This window comes from Thermobia domestica, chromosome 13 (genome assembly GCF_964235325.1).
Source record: "Thermobia domestica chromosome 13, izTheDome1.hap1.1, whole genome shotgun sequence".
NCBI classification, from domain to species: Eukaryota; Metazoa; Arthropoda; class Insecta; order Zygentoma; family Lepismatidae; genus Thermobia; species Thermobia domestica.
The window spans coordinates 192,731,247-192,747,677 of record NC_137466.1 but is presented as its reverse complement, the minus strand read 5'-3'; the positions used below and the strand labels follow the sequence as shown (position 1 = coordinate 192,747,677).

The following is a 16,431-nucleotide window of genomic DNA, read 5'->3' as shown; positions in this document are numbered from 1 at the left end:
CCTATAAATGTTCCTTGAACAAATAGCGTATTGAATGCCTTCAGTTTCATGTGAAACAGTAAGCAGATTTCAAATTCATCCTAAATATACGTAGTTGGGAAAGGGCTGCTCAACTTTGTACAATTATCAGTTAATATCTACGTACGTATTTTTTTTTAAAAAAAGAAAACATATTATGCTTAATTTTTATAATCTAAAATAAATATTTTGTGCCTTTTAAATATATACTATTTTTAAAAAAAATCAGCATTATTATTAATAGGAATGATTTTCTTCATTCACACTTAAAATTGTTCACTAACCTTTTACTAAATGAAAGAAATACAGTATTGTTTTATTTTAAAATCAAGCTACTCGAACAGTCACTAATATAATGATCTTTTACCGCAACAGTTTAGTCAGTATAAATCTTAAACTAGTTTCAGTATTAATAGTATGCACTTCCTATGAGTATTTTTATATTTAAAAAAAAAAAAAAAAATCCTTTCGAGTGCAATAACTCAGATTCAGTGGCGTATAAAATAAACCTCTGTTCTATGTTGGAAAAAAAGAACAGAAGATCTGACATCTCTGCTGCTTTGTAATTAATGCTACGCCACTGCTTATTTCGAAAAAAAAATATATTAAAATAAACCGGAGACATAGGTAATGGACGCCATAAAAGAGGGCATGCTAAGACACGGTCAGTTGTACACTGATGACCTCACAGCTCAATTACCGAAAAGCTCTTGGTCCCCCTCTGCAACATAAAAGATTGGCGCCCTTGGATGTAGATGATTAATAACTATCAATTTAGGAACTATTAACCTCCCAAATTGAAAATATACAAAGTAAATATGTATTTTTCAACATATTAACCTGATTTAATGACAGAAAACAATAAATTAAAACATTTCCTAATTTTATAAAGAACAACATCTATTAGTAAACTGTCTCGTATTAGAATGATGTATTCCCAAGTGTTCTTGCTACTATTTTACTTGAGTTTTCGTATTAAAAAAAAAAAAAAAAAAGCTCTAAACACTAATGACCTCATATAAAATTAACGATTAGATTTGTCCCTTTTTTTTTTCTTATTTAGAGCCATAACAGTTATTTTAAAATAACAGTGTTACAATTTGAATATAACTAAAGCCGTATTGTGACAAGAAGCCTCACACATAATAGTGTGATATGGTCGTCTTTCTTTTCGAGCTTATTGTTTTTGTTGTGCAACGACGAAGTACTACGTGTCACAATGATGACTCTTTGCTTTTGCGTCATCAAATCAGTTGATTAAAAAAAGAAAACACATTTACAACAAACAAAATAATATTAACAGTCTCATTCTTCTCTACTAAAAATTACGATCTTCTCATTGATATGATCGTTGTCTAAACATGGCACTGATTTCTTCCATTGTTTTGTTCTTTGTTTCTGGAACCTTTTTGTAAACAAACACGATGAACACAGCCAACAAAACGGTGAAGATGATGAATACGTATCCTCCAAGAGCTTCCTGCGATAAAGAAAGATATGAACATTATAAATATTTGATATAATTCAAGGTAGAAGAGTTGGAGAATATTTAAAATTGTATATGCAGTTCTTTTGTGACAAAATTCTACTTTATTTCTTTTCCATGATAGCACAGAAAATTCAGAATAGCCAGATAACTTATAGTTAGATGGGCTAAACTGCCACAGATGGCGGTCCCGGATAAAACCCACATGAATCGGTTTTCAACGTTGTATTACAACTTACCTGTTCGTACTTTCATATATCTTACCTACAATTACCTCTGTTTCATTTCTGGCCTTCACTATTACTCACAAATATTTCTTATTTTCATGCTTCTTTTCTTCTTTTCTACATCCGTATATATCAATATAGTATTAGATACTGCGCAAAATGGGTACCTTGGAATTGTTAAATGTTGCAAACAATACACTACTTATTAATGACTAAAACAAGACGGCCGATTATATATCATGTCTTTCCAAGGGGTGAGGTTAAATTTAGATTGAAGTTGCAGCACCCGAGCGTGACGTAATGTCACGTGGTATTTAGTCCACTTTGCACACAACTTTTTGATTTAAAAAAAAAAGTGATTTACTTCGTCACGAAACAGCTGAGCGTCAGCGAGCGAAGAGGGTAGAAGCCCCGCAGAGCTCGTTTTGTTCCACCTTGACCCCCATGATAATACAGCAACATACATATCCTAAGTTAGTTAAAACACGGTGGGTTTGAAACACTGACAGATTTAATAAACACTTCTGACCAGAGTATATACACTTGTTTATTAAAAACTAAATTCCAGTGTAACAGTTTCGACAACGTAACGTTGTCTTCATCAGACACTAACTGCTTAGTGTTTATTATTTCTTTAGTGAGTTCCAGAGTCGTGATTGATAGAGTTGCAACTGACAGATTATGCTTTACTGCCACCTCACCTAATATCGCATCAATCCGCGAACACATACAGTCCACAATTTAACTTTACGTTTTCTCCCTTATTAATCACCATACAGTGATGATCTTTCTAACGTTTGTTACTCTTGTTATCATATTTTGTCTGATTCTGTTCATTTCTCCGTAAATTTTATATTTTGGGGCCGCCATCTGCGGCAGTTAACGCGTTAGATGATATGTGGTCATCACATTATGTTTTATTACTGTCTGTCTTAGACGGAGTTCACTTCCTTTAAATTTAAATAGTGAACAAAATAGAAAATATTCATTAGAGCTTCAATGAACCGAAGCGGCACCCTTCTCCGTTGTCTGTTCTTTCTTATCTTTGAGATAGTTAGATAGACCGAGTTTCACTTTCGATCCTTATATTTGGACAACATTTTGATTCTTTCAATCAAATTTTGCTTCCTCCCCAATGAACCTATGTAATGAATTTAACTTTCAGAGTGATTTTGTATTAATTAATTTACATAGAGATTTTATTAATTTATAATGAGGAGGCTCACCAAAGGCAGTTACGGTAACTGTTCGACCACTATTCTGTTTATGTAACGAAATTGTGTATTAATTCTATCATGTGTCTTATTTTGTGTTATTGATACAACAAAAGTATTCTTGGCTCGCAATTGTGAGATCCAGTAGGTTTGAATCCGACGACCAGTGATCCTAACAAGATTTCCAGTCTCCCCTCCCCTTCCCCCTCCTTAGTTTTACCAGCTGAATACCGAAAATGAAACTTTTAAATGTATGACCTTGGCCGATTGTTTTACACTTGCATTGCTGTTGAAAGAATGCGTATTCTTTTATGATCATTAATTACTCCAGCGTACATTGGCCTTGCAGGCTATATCTAAAAGTTCCTTATGTAAATAAACAGTCAAATAACAGTAGATTTAAATACTACCAAATATATATATATATATAAAATTTTTGTCTAGAAATTTGAATACTTTTTTATTTATAGATAAATATGATGAAACTACTAATAAATAACCAAATAGTATATTGTATAACAACAATACGAAATATTTCATATATTTATTACCTTTAAATAAACTATTCTAAAGTAATTGAAAAATACTGTACATACATCTGTCCCTACTCTGTAAGCTCTGTAAAACACTAAGCTTATTGCCAATAACTATGGAGCTACAACAGAAAACATATTAACTAGTATAATCACCGGCAAATCAATGTATCTGTCGCAAAAGAAATGATCAAACTGAACTTACTCGTTCTAAAATTATGAACAAAAAGCTATATTCTGTTGTCGATTGCTCAGTTATGTTAAGAATAACACTGAGAACATTACAAATCATTTCGTGAATGTTTTTGACTATCACAATTGTCTTCTATCATAAAGAAGAAATTACTGCAGTTACGTTAATTCAATTCAGTAGCTGAACACTTCCATCTTCAGAGCCTCCTCGTGACTACGTGGATAGAGTACGCGACTTTGGCGTGGAAGACTCGGGTTCGATTCCCGATGGCAGTTTATAAGGTCCGGATCCCACGTTTCATACAGCCTCGCTGCTGAAAGGTTTGCTACACTCAAATCAAACCAAAATTGTATATTTAGCACATAAAGCTAATTGTTTTGGATTTTATTTATTTAATTATGAAAACAAGGAAGTACACTAAAGATATTTCTTTCATTATGATCTCCAAAGCTTACGAAAGAATGAATGAAGTGCTCCAAATTCAAACTTAAGACGAAACTTTGAATGGATAAAATCACATTTTCTTACCTGAAGAGGCAAAAATCCCAAACCAACGATGAAGTTGGCGGTCCAGTTAACTGCAACTGCAATGCTGGTAGCTGCCGGCCTTGCTGATTGGCTGAAGAGTTCACTGACAAGGAACCATGGGATAGAGCCAGGCCCAGTGGCGAACATCACAACGAAGAAGATGACAAGGAAGATGCTAAAGTAGGACACCCACATGGCATGCTCCTGTAATAACAAGTTAGTTGGTCATAATAACAAAAGGCATGTTATTATAAACTTATTATAATCTTTGATTATCACTTTCAAAGATACTCTTACTTTTATGTACAAAATAAGTAGGTTTTCCCATAACTAATGTATAAGAGTTGAAGGAATAGTAAATTTTCGTCATATTCATGATATTCATTACACAAGCAAAACACTGGATTTTCCTTAACTTTTCAGCAATCCTGTGTTTATTATTTTGTAACCTTCAGAAGACAAAACTCAAGGTTGTTGTTTTTTTTCTTGGTCTAAAATACTTCATATTTTTTTTTTTTTAAATCATGTTCTTATGTATATGTATTAAAATTATTTTAAAAATAATGGGAACATTTCAAAATTTTTTGAGCAAATTGTACCAATTGATCAACTATTTTTAATAACCAAAACACTGCATAGATCTAAAGCTCTTTGAAAACTTTGGTTAAAAAGTATTAAGATGATTAAATACAGAAAAAAAGATTGTGAGCACCATAACTCTACTTATTTTATTATATTTGTTTACTTTTTACTTTCAGTATTTTCTTCCACAGCATGGCTTTGCAATCAAACTATAATTCCTATGAAAATCTTTAGAAATCGGAAGACGTTCTAACTGTGAAGGAATCACAGTAAAGACAGTTTATACTAGTGTATAATCTGGTAGCTACAATCAGTTACACTTGTTCACAAATTGGCCCTTCTATCATTAAGTGTGAATAAATCCACGAGATAGTGGTCATTTCAAGTACAGAGCAATTATAAATTAATGGAACAAATTCGTGCATTTAGCAGGGGAAAACTATTTTTAAGATTACGTACACTACAAGAAATAAAACAATCTAATACAGAAGTTGTATGTCACGGCATCGTCAAACAATACATACTTGCCATACATGGGCCATTGTGTCAGCATCTATGGATTCGATAGCAGTAATAATAACAATAATTATTATTATTATTATTAAGTATTCTGCCTTTTGGAAGGTCCTACGACTAGTGAGGTTTCTTATATATATATATATAAAATTTTAATTTTGGGCCTATTATTGCTATATGCTTTATCAATGTCAGTAGTATGACCAATCCAGCAGTTAAGCAGATGCTCACTCCAGAAATGGCGGATCTCGAAAGATGATACTGATGATACCAATGATAGATATTTCGACTTGGTGGATCTTTTAAACACGTACAGGAATTCCTTTGCACCACCGTTGTAATTAAATTTAACCTGGTTAATTCCAACACAGCATACGCCACTCTCTTGATTGTTCTCTTTTTTTCAACTACAACGCCTCACCAAGCGTAAAAATTACTGTATATAAACTTGGCCTCTCGTCTCTCGTGCACTTTTCTGCAATGAATCGTTTCTTTGTGATGGATTAGCAAAGTTGTCCTGTTCGTTTGTAATTACCCTGTATGTTCTATAAAGCTCCTTAGTCGCACTTTTAAGGCACCTGTACCATAATAAATACAAACTTTATTGTTGAATAATGTAAGGAAGAAGACAAGATATATATATATATATATGTATGTCATGTAGAGAACGTATAGTGCTAATAAATTATATTTACTTTAGATAATTATCTTACTCGGTTTACTTTAAAATAAGATATTCTTAAAGGAAAAAAAAAATCTCATATACCGTATATGCCAAGCAAATGGTCAGAAGAAACGTGTCGATCATCATTCCAGTAAAACCAACAAGCAACAGCGTTTTCCTTCCGGCCTTCTCTACAAGAACCAGAGACACCAAAGTCATTATAACATTCATGATTCCCATTCCAAGCGTAGCGTACTGGGCCGTTGCGTCATCAAGTTTAGCCACTTGGAAGATTTTGGTTGAAAAGAAAATTACCTGAAGAAAATAAAACAATATATAGTAAATTATTACAGTTTTTTTTTTTTTTTTTAGTGATTTTGTTGAATAATCCTATAGAAAACATCCAAGTATACCGAATTTCAAGTTTTTATTCCAATTCCAAGTACCTAAAATATGAGATTATAGGTAAAAAAAAAGAAAAAAAAAGACCCACTGGGAATTTCTTCATCCCCCCTTTAGACATCCTAAAAATTAAAAATATTCACTCTTGGCAATTTTCCTGTGTGTTAGTCCCGAAAAAAAAAAAAACAACAATCATGCCACATTTCAACTTTCCAACGTCATCCGGAAGTACCCGTTATTTTACGTCATGAGTTCATGTAGGAGTCTGTTTCTTTTCAAGTAATATGTCTTGTAGGATACAAAAAAAATGTTTATGTATGCTTTATATTAGGTCAATCGTTTAAGAGTTGCATAAAATATTTGTATAATTCAAAGCATACATGCTGGTGTCACGTTTTGTGTTTTCTCGAACCAAAAATTATACAGTCGATGCTACTCAAATCCCAAAATATTATATTTACTCTGCCTTGACTGGAAAATATGTATTATTATTATTATTATTATTATTTGTAAGACCATCGATACTACGGATATTAAAATCCAAACAGGTGTAAATTACTTATTTATACACTTAAAGAAAGAAATAGTAATTAGAAAAATTAACATTGAATAGTAATACTTGGCAACATTCGTAATTAATTTACTGTAATAAAGAATATGCTATTGGCTGATTGGTTGATTTCAAGTTTAACATATTTTTTTCGGCACTGAAGCTAAATGAGACGAGGACTTATAGCTTAATGATGAATTTAAACTATATGAACTCTTACTGGGAATTGAACTCAGGGTCTTCCGAGATGAAGGTGTGTACGTTAGCTGTACAAACATGAAGAACTCCACTATTGTTTATATTTGTTGACTTACTATGCCATTTGAAAGAAAGATCTAGATACAAATGAACCCCATTTTGTTCTATTCATAAATTAAATAATATGTGACATGTAAGTTCTAACCAGTACTATACATAATGAGACAGTATACATATTATATTAAAATATTTCAGGGTAATCCACAGTAGCCCCAAATATAACTTAATTATTATTAACAAGTTATATATGGTATTTGTCGAAACAGTTGTTTTTCAGTTGATTTTCTTAAGAGGTCCAATCACGACGAAATTAAAATACCGCTAATTTTACAGTAGTTATGTGATGTCTTCAAGTAGATAAAAGATACTCGAGAAATGGGACAAGATCTCGCTAGACAATATTATTTTACATGTGATACCGTTATCACGACTCACTTATCTGCTTTCGATTTCCAGCCATTTAGAAAATCGGCATTTATGTTCGCGTTATTAAATGGCTGCAAACGGAAAGCTACTTGGTGACTTGTGATAACGGTACGTCATACAAAATAATATTGTCTAGCGTGCTCTTGATCCAAATTTCGATTATCTGTTACCTATTTGAAGATACTACATAATTACTGTAAAATTAGCGGTATTTTAATTTCGTAGTGATTAGGCCTCTTAAGTTATCCACATTAAACTTGGATTTTGAGACGAGTTCGTTCAGTTGTGGATAAGACCCAGAACGCATGGGAAGAACCTTTGCACAAAATCAATTTGATCTAGCACTCAAAGGTATAACTAAAATCACTTTGAAATCAAAATCAAAATCGAATGAGTCCTCTGAAAGAACTGTATGATTTACTCTAACCCTTTCATAGTTTTTTTTTTTTTTTAATGAAAATTGACTAGTCAATTGTTTGTGCATTGTGTAGAAATTTATAAGGCTAATTTATTTATAAGATCCACATTTTTTATTTAATTGTTTTGTGATGAATAATTATACAATTTATTTTTCATATATATGTGTGTGTAAATATTGTTCATACAAAATTGCATAAAAATTCAACCCCCGCTAATACTTACAGCGTTAATTCCTGAAAGTTGTTGACTGATCATAACAACAATGGCGATAACAAGGGGGATGCGAAGAGCAGGGTTCGTAAACATTTCTCGGAGCGTAGTTTTGGGAATAATTTTCATGGCCTCGTATTCGCTTCTCATTTCATCCATCTCATCGTGGACTTCAATGGTGCCCCGCAACCAAGTTAAAGCTAAATAAAAGGAAAACAAAATCAAAATTAATGTTAACATTTTTTCCCTTCAAATTTACAGAAAAACTCTTTCAGTATTAGATATTATAAATTCTCCATTATATTCAGTGTCCCCATACGTTGTTTATAATTTCGATGATTTATCTAATTGCTTTAATGAATACGACAGGTGAAAGTCCCTGAAATTATAAACAACGTAACATTGATACGAATAATGAATATGCCAATTTACAGGGGCGGATCCAGGACGGACTTCTGGGGGGGGGGTTGTAATACTGCTACTTAGAGCTACTTTTAAGAACTCCAAACTCTGGGATGGGTTTTATTTATATATAAAATTAAAAAAAAAAAAAGTTTTCTCTTCTGGGGGGAAATCGCCCCGATCGCCCCCCTGGATCCGCCACTGCCAATTTTTATGTCTATACTTTTTAAGTACAGTAATGTTCTTTCAGCATTTCTTTATCGGCTCTTATAAAATACACACATAATCAAGAACAAGAAATCATATAAAATAACCTAGTCATGAAGTAAATTTTAATGTCCGAGCTCTGATTTTTTTTTTTTTTTTTAAATACACGTAGTAAGTACGATAAATTTCAACTAGTGCCGTGATGAAAAAAATTTATTTGAAAACTTTTATTTTGTTATTACTAGCGTCAATTACCTGATTCGCTGCGATAAAATAAGAGATATTAGTAATATGTTCCGTTAGTCAGTCACTTTTTACTATTACTAAAGCGCTCTGTCTGATATCGGTCTTTTTCGATCATTTTTAAATATATATGTCCCCCTCTGCCTCCTCCAAGTTGCGAGGCTAAATTTGGATCGAAACGGCGTCGGAAGTGTCACTGTTCATCTAAGCTACCCCGATAATAATGAATTCGATACTAATATCGGCAGCGCTGTAGTCCTAAAATTTTCAGAGGGTATACGCTGTTTTGTGATCATCTATGATTGCCGTAAGAGACTTGAAGGCATTTTAATGAACAATTGTAAATCATATGTATTAATTATAATTCAATTAAAATAACAATACTGTTTTATACATGGCCGGATTAAGGGGGGGTCTTAGGGGGGCTATAGTCCCGGCTCTTCAGGTGGACAAGGGCCTCCACTCTGATCAAAATTTCATCTGACTAACTAAAAAGAATCATGAAGATACAATCATCATTTTAAAATAAAATATGACCAAAAATATGAATCAACTTTCCTGCTGTACTTTCATAGTAATGTATTAGGAGAAGTCAGCATGGGCCACATATTTTTTCTGGCCCTGTGCCTCCAGATAGGTTAATCCAGCCCTGATTTTATAGTCTAAAAGCATTTCATGCTATTTTCTTGATAACAATCCTTATTTAAATCACACCATTAATAACATAAATGAGTTTAGGTATGGGGAAGGAACGAACTCTCTCCGAGAAGGAACAGAAAAAAATCGAGCCGGATTTTTTTCATGACTCATATATTTGAACACCTGTTACGAATATGAGAAAAAAAGGTGATATAGTCACTTTATCATTGAAGTCATGACACAATTAAATAAATAAATATAAACGGAACAAAAGTAGAAAGTACTATACACTTTGAAGCAGAAGGTGCACTCTAATGGCTAAGATTAAGCAGAGGGTATACGGCGTGTACCATCGTGTACCCTCGACTACACCCTGAATATCGGTCATTTTTAAATATCTTCCCCTCTCTAAGTTGCACCATCAAAGTGAAATCATAAAAGCCATCCCAGGCCCGAACCTCACCTATTGAGAATTTGATCGAGATCGGTCGGGTGGTTCAAGAGTTATTAAGTCACAAACATAGTTAGTGATTCATTTATATACAGTATATATATATTTATTTTTTTGATTACTGCTGAATGTTAATGTTACCGATATAGCAAGAATCTTCCGTTTTCTGACATAAAATTTGATTCTGCTTGTGTATGTATGTACCACTAGTTTTCATACTAATAACTAAAATTTCCGCTAATTTTACTAATTTGATTCAAAAGTTAAATATAAAGCACGTTTATCTTTTAAAGTTGCGATATTTCTTTTGAAGCATACACTTATAAATGCATAAAAGGAAACGTCTGAGACTTTCAAAAGACAATTACACTTTCTATTTATCTATTTATTTATTTATTTATTATATATTTTTATATACCTACCTCTCTGAGCTTCTATTTCCCTGCCCTTGTTCAACAATGTGTATTTTGGAGATTCTGGGCAAATAGGCAGCGTTGCCATTTGGAATATGGCTGGAATGATTGTTATCGAGAGTAAAATAGGCCATTTGTCTTCTGTACCAAGAACAGATTCTAGACCTAGTACTTGTGAGACCAATATGGATATTGTAATGACTAGTTGATATACAGTGCCCACCTGAAATTTAAAAAGTGAATACATAAATACATATATATTGTTTTTAAATCCACATGGAGGTTCATTATATTTCTTATGATTACTTTAGCTCTGTCATATCCTAACAGATAGTTAAGTTAATCTATAAAATATGTAAGAAACTGAATCAGGATACTAAAGAGTGGACAGGAGCATAGAGTAAAAACTTCGATTTACTATGTCATAAACACTTTTCATTATATACCTCGGGTCTATGATTTTTATTTTTATTTATTTATTTTTTTTTTTAATGGCCCAATAGTTCAGTGAAAATTACAAATACGTTAATGCAGCTGTACCGATGAAAGCTTCAACGGCATATTAAAGCTGTAAAAATCAATGACAGATACATTACTGCAGCTGTACCGATGGAAGCTTCACCGGCATATTAAAGTTGTAACATTTATTATATTTATATTATATAATCGATTTCCTTATGAACTTTATTAATATAACAAATTACAACTTTAATATGACCAATGAAACTTTCAACAGTACAGCTGCATTAATGTGTCTGTCGATTTATTGAATTATTGTGCCATTTTTTCTCCAAAAACCTTCACAGACCCACGATATATAATGAAGTGTTTATGGTCCATGTTATCCACTCCTGCTTCCCCTTGACGTCTTTATGAAGGTATCTAAGTTTATTTTATATTGCTTTCTTATTTTTTTTATTACATATTGCAGAAATTTATATCTGAAATTATGTTAATACATAAGTACAGAAGTAATCTAACTTATACTACAATGTGTTTATACACAAATTTGAGCACATGCACTCTATATGCATTAAACCATTTTGTATTTTTGCAGAAATTTTTGGCATTCATACTTTTTTGACCTCTAAAGTTACTAGCACTCCAAAAAAAGCAGAATCACTGAATTTGTACAATTATTTTAATAATAACTAAACCAATTTCAATCCATGAAGGACTGTAGTCAACCAAGCGACTTTTAGTTGGGACTTGTGTGGTCAGTATGACGGATCCCATCACGCTATTTCTGGCTTTCTAGACCGGAATTTACTATCTCTTAATCGAAATAGTTTTCTAATTTTTGTCAAGATACTAGGTCAACAGTCAAGTCTCCCCACCAGGAATTGAACCACACACTAACCACGTAGTTGCAAATATTATAATAATAATAATAATAATAATAATAATAATAATAATAATAATAATAATAATAATAATAATAATAATAATAATAATAATAATAATAATATACTTACGGCTCCTCTTAAGTGAACTGGTGAAATCTCCGCAAGATACATTGGTGCTAGACCCGCATTGAGTCCTGAGTTAATACCAATGAAGAAACGACCTGCAATAATCATTTCATACGAGTTCGCTGCTTTAGATGCACCTTCCAGAATAACAGCAATTACCACAAGAACGTTGTTAATAAGCAATCCACCTTTTCTTCCAAATCTATCTGCAATGTATCCCGTAACACAGCCTCCAATCATACCTCCAACACAGAAAATGGAAACTGCCATAGCCCAGATCATTGTCACGTGATTTTTGTCAAATTCTTCTCCAGTTCTGTTGTAACCGACGACCCGAATCCATTCTTCAATGAGCTGCAAAGAAACAATACTTCAATTTACTAAAAACAACCTTTATTGTCATGTCTGACAAAATCTATTTTCATAATTTTTATTTGTTTATTGTTGTATTGCTCGAAATGATAATACTGGTTAACTTTATTAATAAAATCTATTTAAATTGTCTATATGGATTTTTATAACTTGATATAAGACTAAAATTTCTAACTGGTGTAATATACTACTGTGTTAGCGAGTGACCTTTTTTGCGGTAATGAACATTGAAAAATTTCACACGTTACCACCAATTTAACTACGAATCACTGAACATTATCAATCAAAATATTCACATGAAATTTCGTGAAGGCTTGTGTTGTCATCCAACGGCTACAGATGATACTTTACAACTACAAATTTTATTTATACAAGAAAACTGAGCTACAATCTACACCTAGAATGTCATTTACTGTATTTAATATTTAATAGTAGGCCCTTCGTGCCTTGTACGATTAATTTATTATACCTCTGCTAAATTATGATTTTCAACGAGGTGATATTTTGCTTCGTTTTACGTTTAGATAACTTGTGAACTTGGTGTATTGTGTATTTATGGTGGAATTAGTAGACATGCATTAGGGAAATGTCTAAAGAGTTTGTGTATTAATAATGTAGTGGAAGTTGATTGGATTTTAATTACAAAGAACATAAAGGTATTGATGATCGTATGTACTAAGCTTAACAAGCTAAATAAACAGTATTATGAAGAAGTGCGAGTTGTATTAAAGGTGTAGAAGTCTTGAGGAATATGGTAGGTAGTTGATTTGAGTAATTCGTGTATTACAACTAAGTAAGTCTTGAGTAATATGGTAGGTAGTGGATTTGAGTAATTCGTGTATTACAACTAAATAAGTCTTGAGTAATATGGTAGGTAGTGGATTTCAGTAAATCATGTATTACAACTAAGTAAGTCTTGAGTAATATAGTAGCTAGTGGATTTGAGTAAATCGTGTATTACAGCTAAATAAGTATTGAGTAATATGGTAGCTAGTGGATTTGAGTAAATCGTGTATTACAGCTAAATAAGTCTTGAGTAATATGGTAGCTAGTGAATTTGAGTAAATCGTGTATTACAACTCGAGTAATATGGTAGCTAATGGATTTGCGTAAATCATGTATTACAACTAAGTAAGATAATTTATAAGAATACAGATTATATAATTACGAAGATAAAGGTGTTAACAGTAAAATGAAAGAAAAGAAATTTCTAATCTAGTTTTGGTAATTTCCATTACATAAGGATTTTTTTTTTTTTTTTTTTTTTTTTTTTTTTTAACGATGACTTCCAGTCTGCGGAGGACAGGAGGAGTGAAGTTACAATCAGCATCAACGATACAGACTGACTGCTGAAAGATGGTGCTGTATAGAGATAAATAGGAATTATTCAACTATTTCATCTGAAATTGAACTCGGAATAGCAGCTATCAAAGGCTAATGAAGACGCATGGAATTTATGGAAGCAGTTAAAGAAAATGATAAATATATAAAATTATAATAATTACTCTTCAGTCACACTCATATAAAGTATGTCACATCTCTAAATGTAGGGAAACCCAAAGAGCAAACGGATAAAAAAAAAAAAAACTCACTTCCTGGCATTTGTTATCAACCGATATAAAATAAGGAAACGTGTAGAGTATGTGTAACCTTGTTCTTGAAGTTCTCGCATCAAGCGAACGTGTATGGTTTAATAAAAGATCGCTAAAGCATCAAGTAATACTAATGACAGTAATACGAGCGTAAACGCAGATGCTATTAACAAAAATAGTAAAGAGAAAAGTAACATATTATTCAAGTTCTAACGGTGTTTACCTACCCCGATAGTAGTAATACAATATAATATGTTTATGGTCTCAAAACTTTTTTTTATGGTAGTATTAAATTGCGATTCTTTTCAAGGCCAAGACTATCATTATTTCTTAAAAATTGAAACAACCAGATTATCAACTTCAGTTGGTTAATGACTTCATTTATTGTTGTTGTTCTTTCTTCTTAATGAATACATCTGTCAACACTCCTTTTTCACTTTTCTTTATTTATTTTTTAGTAGAAGACATTTACTTATGTTTTGTCAACTGAAAGAGTACGAAAAGCCAGAACATAAACAAATAAAACAGTATTATACTGTATTATTTGTTTATATACTTGAACACTCAAGTGTTCTCACATTTTCCCTTTTTTTTTTAAGTTTAATTCGTATTTCTACTTTTTTTTAAAAAAAAATCAATTTCGGTAGATGAATGTTCTTCGGTAAGGTAAGAACACAGCCCAGAAAAAGTGATATGAGAAGCTAGCTGAGTATCATTACAGGCATTTGTAAGATGAAACCGACTAACTTGAAAACAAAATTGCTGGCATCTGGAATTGAATCCAGTTTACACTTAAGATCTATTCGCAGTTTGAGACTCTAATATTGTAGATTGATGTGCATACAATGTGTTCAGATCCTTAATTTCTTAAAAACAACATTGATACTACTAATTCTATAGACCTTTTAACCATTCTGGAAAGAAATGTACTATATATCGTATTTATTTTCACTTAAGTGCTTTCAATTTAGTTCCTCTCTCAATTTAAGCGGTATTTGTTTCAATGCAATTGAACGTTAAAGTTTATTTTTTAAAAAAGTCTTAATGTGTAATTACAATGGTGAGTCGTAAGTCTTGCAATATTCTGGTACACAACATACCTCTATTTATTACAGTATAATGAAACCAGGTTAATATTCAAAGTATAGCCCCGTGATGGACTGTCTGCAGCCACCTTCGTAAAATTCCTCGATTTCACGTTGATATCGCGTCCTGTCCATACAGGTAAAGAAGTCAGTTACTGCTGTTTCCACCGTCTGCTAATTGGTGAAATATTGAAGGTTCAGGTTGCCCACCATGGACTGAAATAGGACATTTCTTGTTGCGTCTTTCATGCCAAGTGTGGTTTTGCGTTATCCTGTTGTGGAGGGGTTCGCTTTCGGTTCACGAATGCAGCATATTTTGGGGGGTAGAATTCGAAGTGAATTACCCCCACGTAGTTCCACCATACACAGAGCATTACTTCCTGCACGAAACGGCTCTGTTTGACGATCGGTTCTGCAAGTTGGCCCTTGCTCATCCACTGCTGTTTTTGCACATTTAGATTTCGGAAAAAAAAATGTCTCATGTGACAATCCGTTTTACGAAATGTACATCTGCGGCTTTTGCAGCAGTTGTCGGCGCACATCTGCTGTCCTCTGGACCTGAGATGGGGTCAACTCATGGCACAGTGATGGTTTTCCTAGAGTTCCTGAAGGTGACACATTAGACTAGACTAGAACATATTAAATCGGTTTGACAGTCTTCGTGAATTGGTGGATGGATTTTTCCTCAAGTGCGTATCTTATTACTTCAGAATTGTTACCTTTGGGGTAGCGGGACTTTGGTTGATTCAACATTTTTACAATCTGCACGAAATTTCTGGAACCAATGAGTGGTTGTACTGTGGTTACTGCACTTTTCTCTTTCGTATTACAAATGTTTTAGGCTTCTGCAGCAGCGTTGTGTGTGAGTGCGATAACATTCAATAATAGTTCACGTATCAGACGTTGTTGAACACTCATCGTCACAGGTACTAAGAACTGATTGATTATACTGACGGATTATCCGTTTTAAACACAGTGGCGTATTTTGTGTGCTACCGGAACTATCAGCCGTAGCCCTAGAGTATTACAAAATAAAGGTATAATAATAAAAACTAATTTATATTGATAATTTTACACTTTGGTATCTTCTTTCAATGATACAAGTTTCTGATGACTTTAAGTATTTAGAAACATTCACTAATTTCTTTGCACGCAGTCTGTATCGCTTCTTACGAGCTCTTCAATTTGGCAACGCAGCAGAAACCTACGTTCTCTAGTTATTCACTATAGCAAGGAGAATCGTGTAGTTATGAGCGCATTCTCCTTCGCTTCACCTCCAACCGCAACTAACGAACGGGCTGCCAGGTAGCACCAGTTTCCTATAATGT

The 16,431-nt window shown here is 32.8% G+C and overlaps 1 protein-coding gene across 6 annotated transcripts in view; it reads right to left on the bottom strand.

Annotated features, from left to right (window-relative positions):
• Positions 1 to 468: 468 nt before the first annotated feature.
• Positions 469 to 16,431, bottom strand: part of LOC145668895 (solute carrier family 2, facilitated glucose transporter member 1-like) — a 206,793-nt gene continuing 190,830 nt past the window's right edge. For all 6 annotated transcript variants that reach the window (XM_081737160.1, XM_081737161.1, XM_081737162.1 and 3 more), the window contains 6 exons: positions 12,058 to 12,408; positions 10,592 to 10,805; positions 8,240 to 8,427; positions 6,064 to 6,276; positions 4,200 to 4,403; positions 469 to 1,498 (listed from right to left, as the gene is read on the bottom strand). In XM_081737160.1, the coding sequence (XP_081593286.1) occupies positions 1,355 to 1,498; positions 4,200 to 4,403; positions 6,064 to 6,276; positions 8,240 to 8,427; positions 10,592 to 10,805; positions 12,058 to 12,408 (1,314 nt within the window). In that variant the 3' untranslated portion in view covers positions 469 to 1,354. The remainder of the gene's footprint in view (positions 1,499 to 4,199; positions 4,404 to 6,063; positions 6,277 to 8,239; positions 8,428 to 10,591; positions 10,806 to 12,057; positions 12,409 to 16,431) is intronic.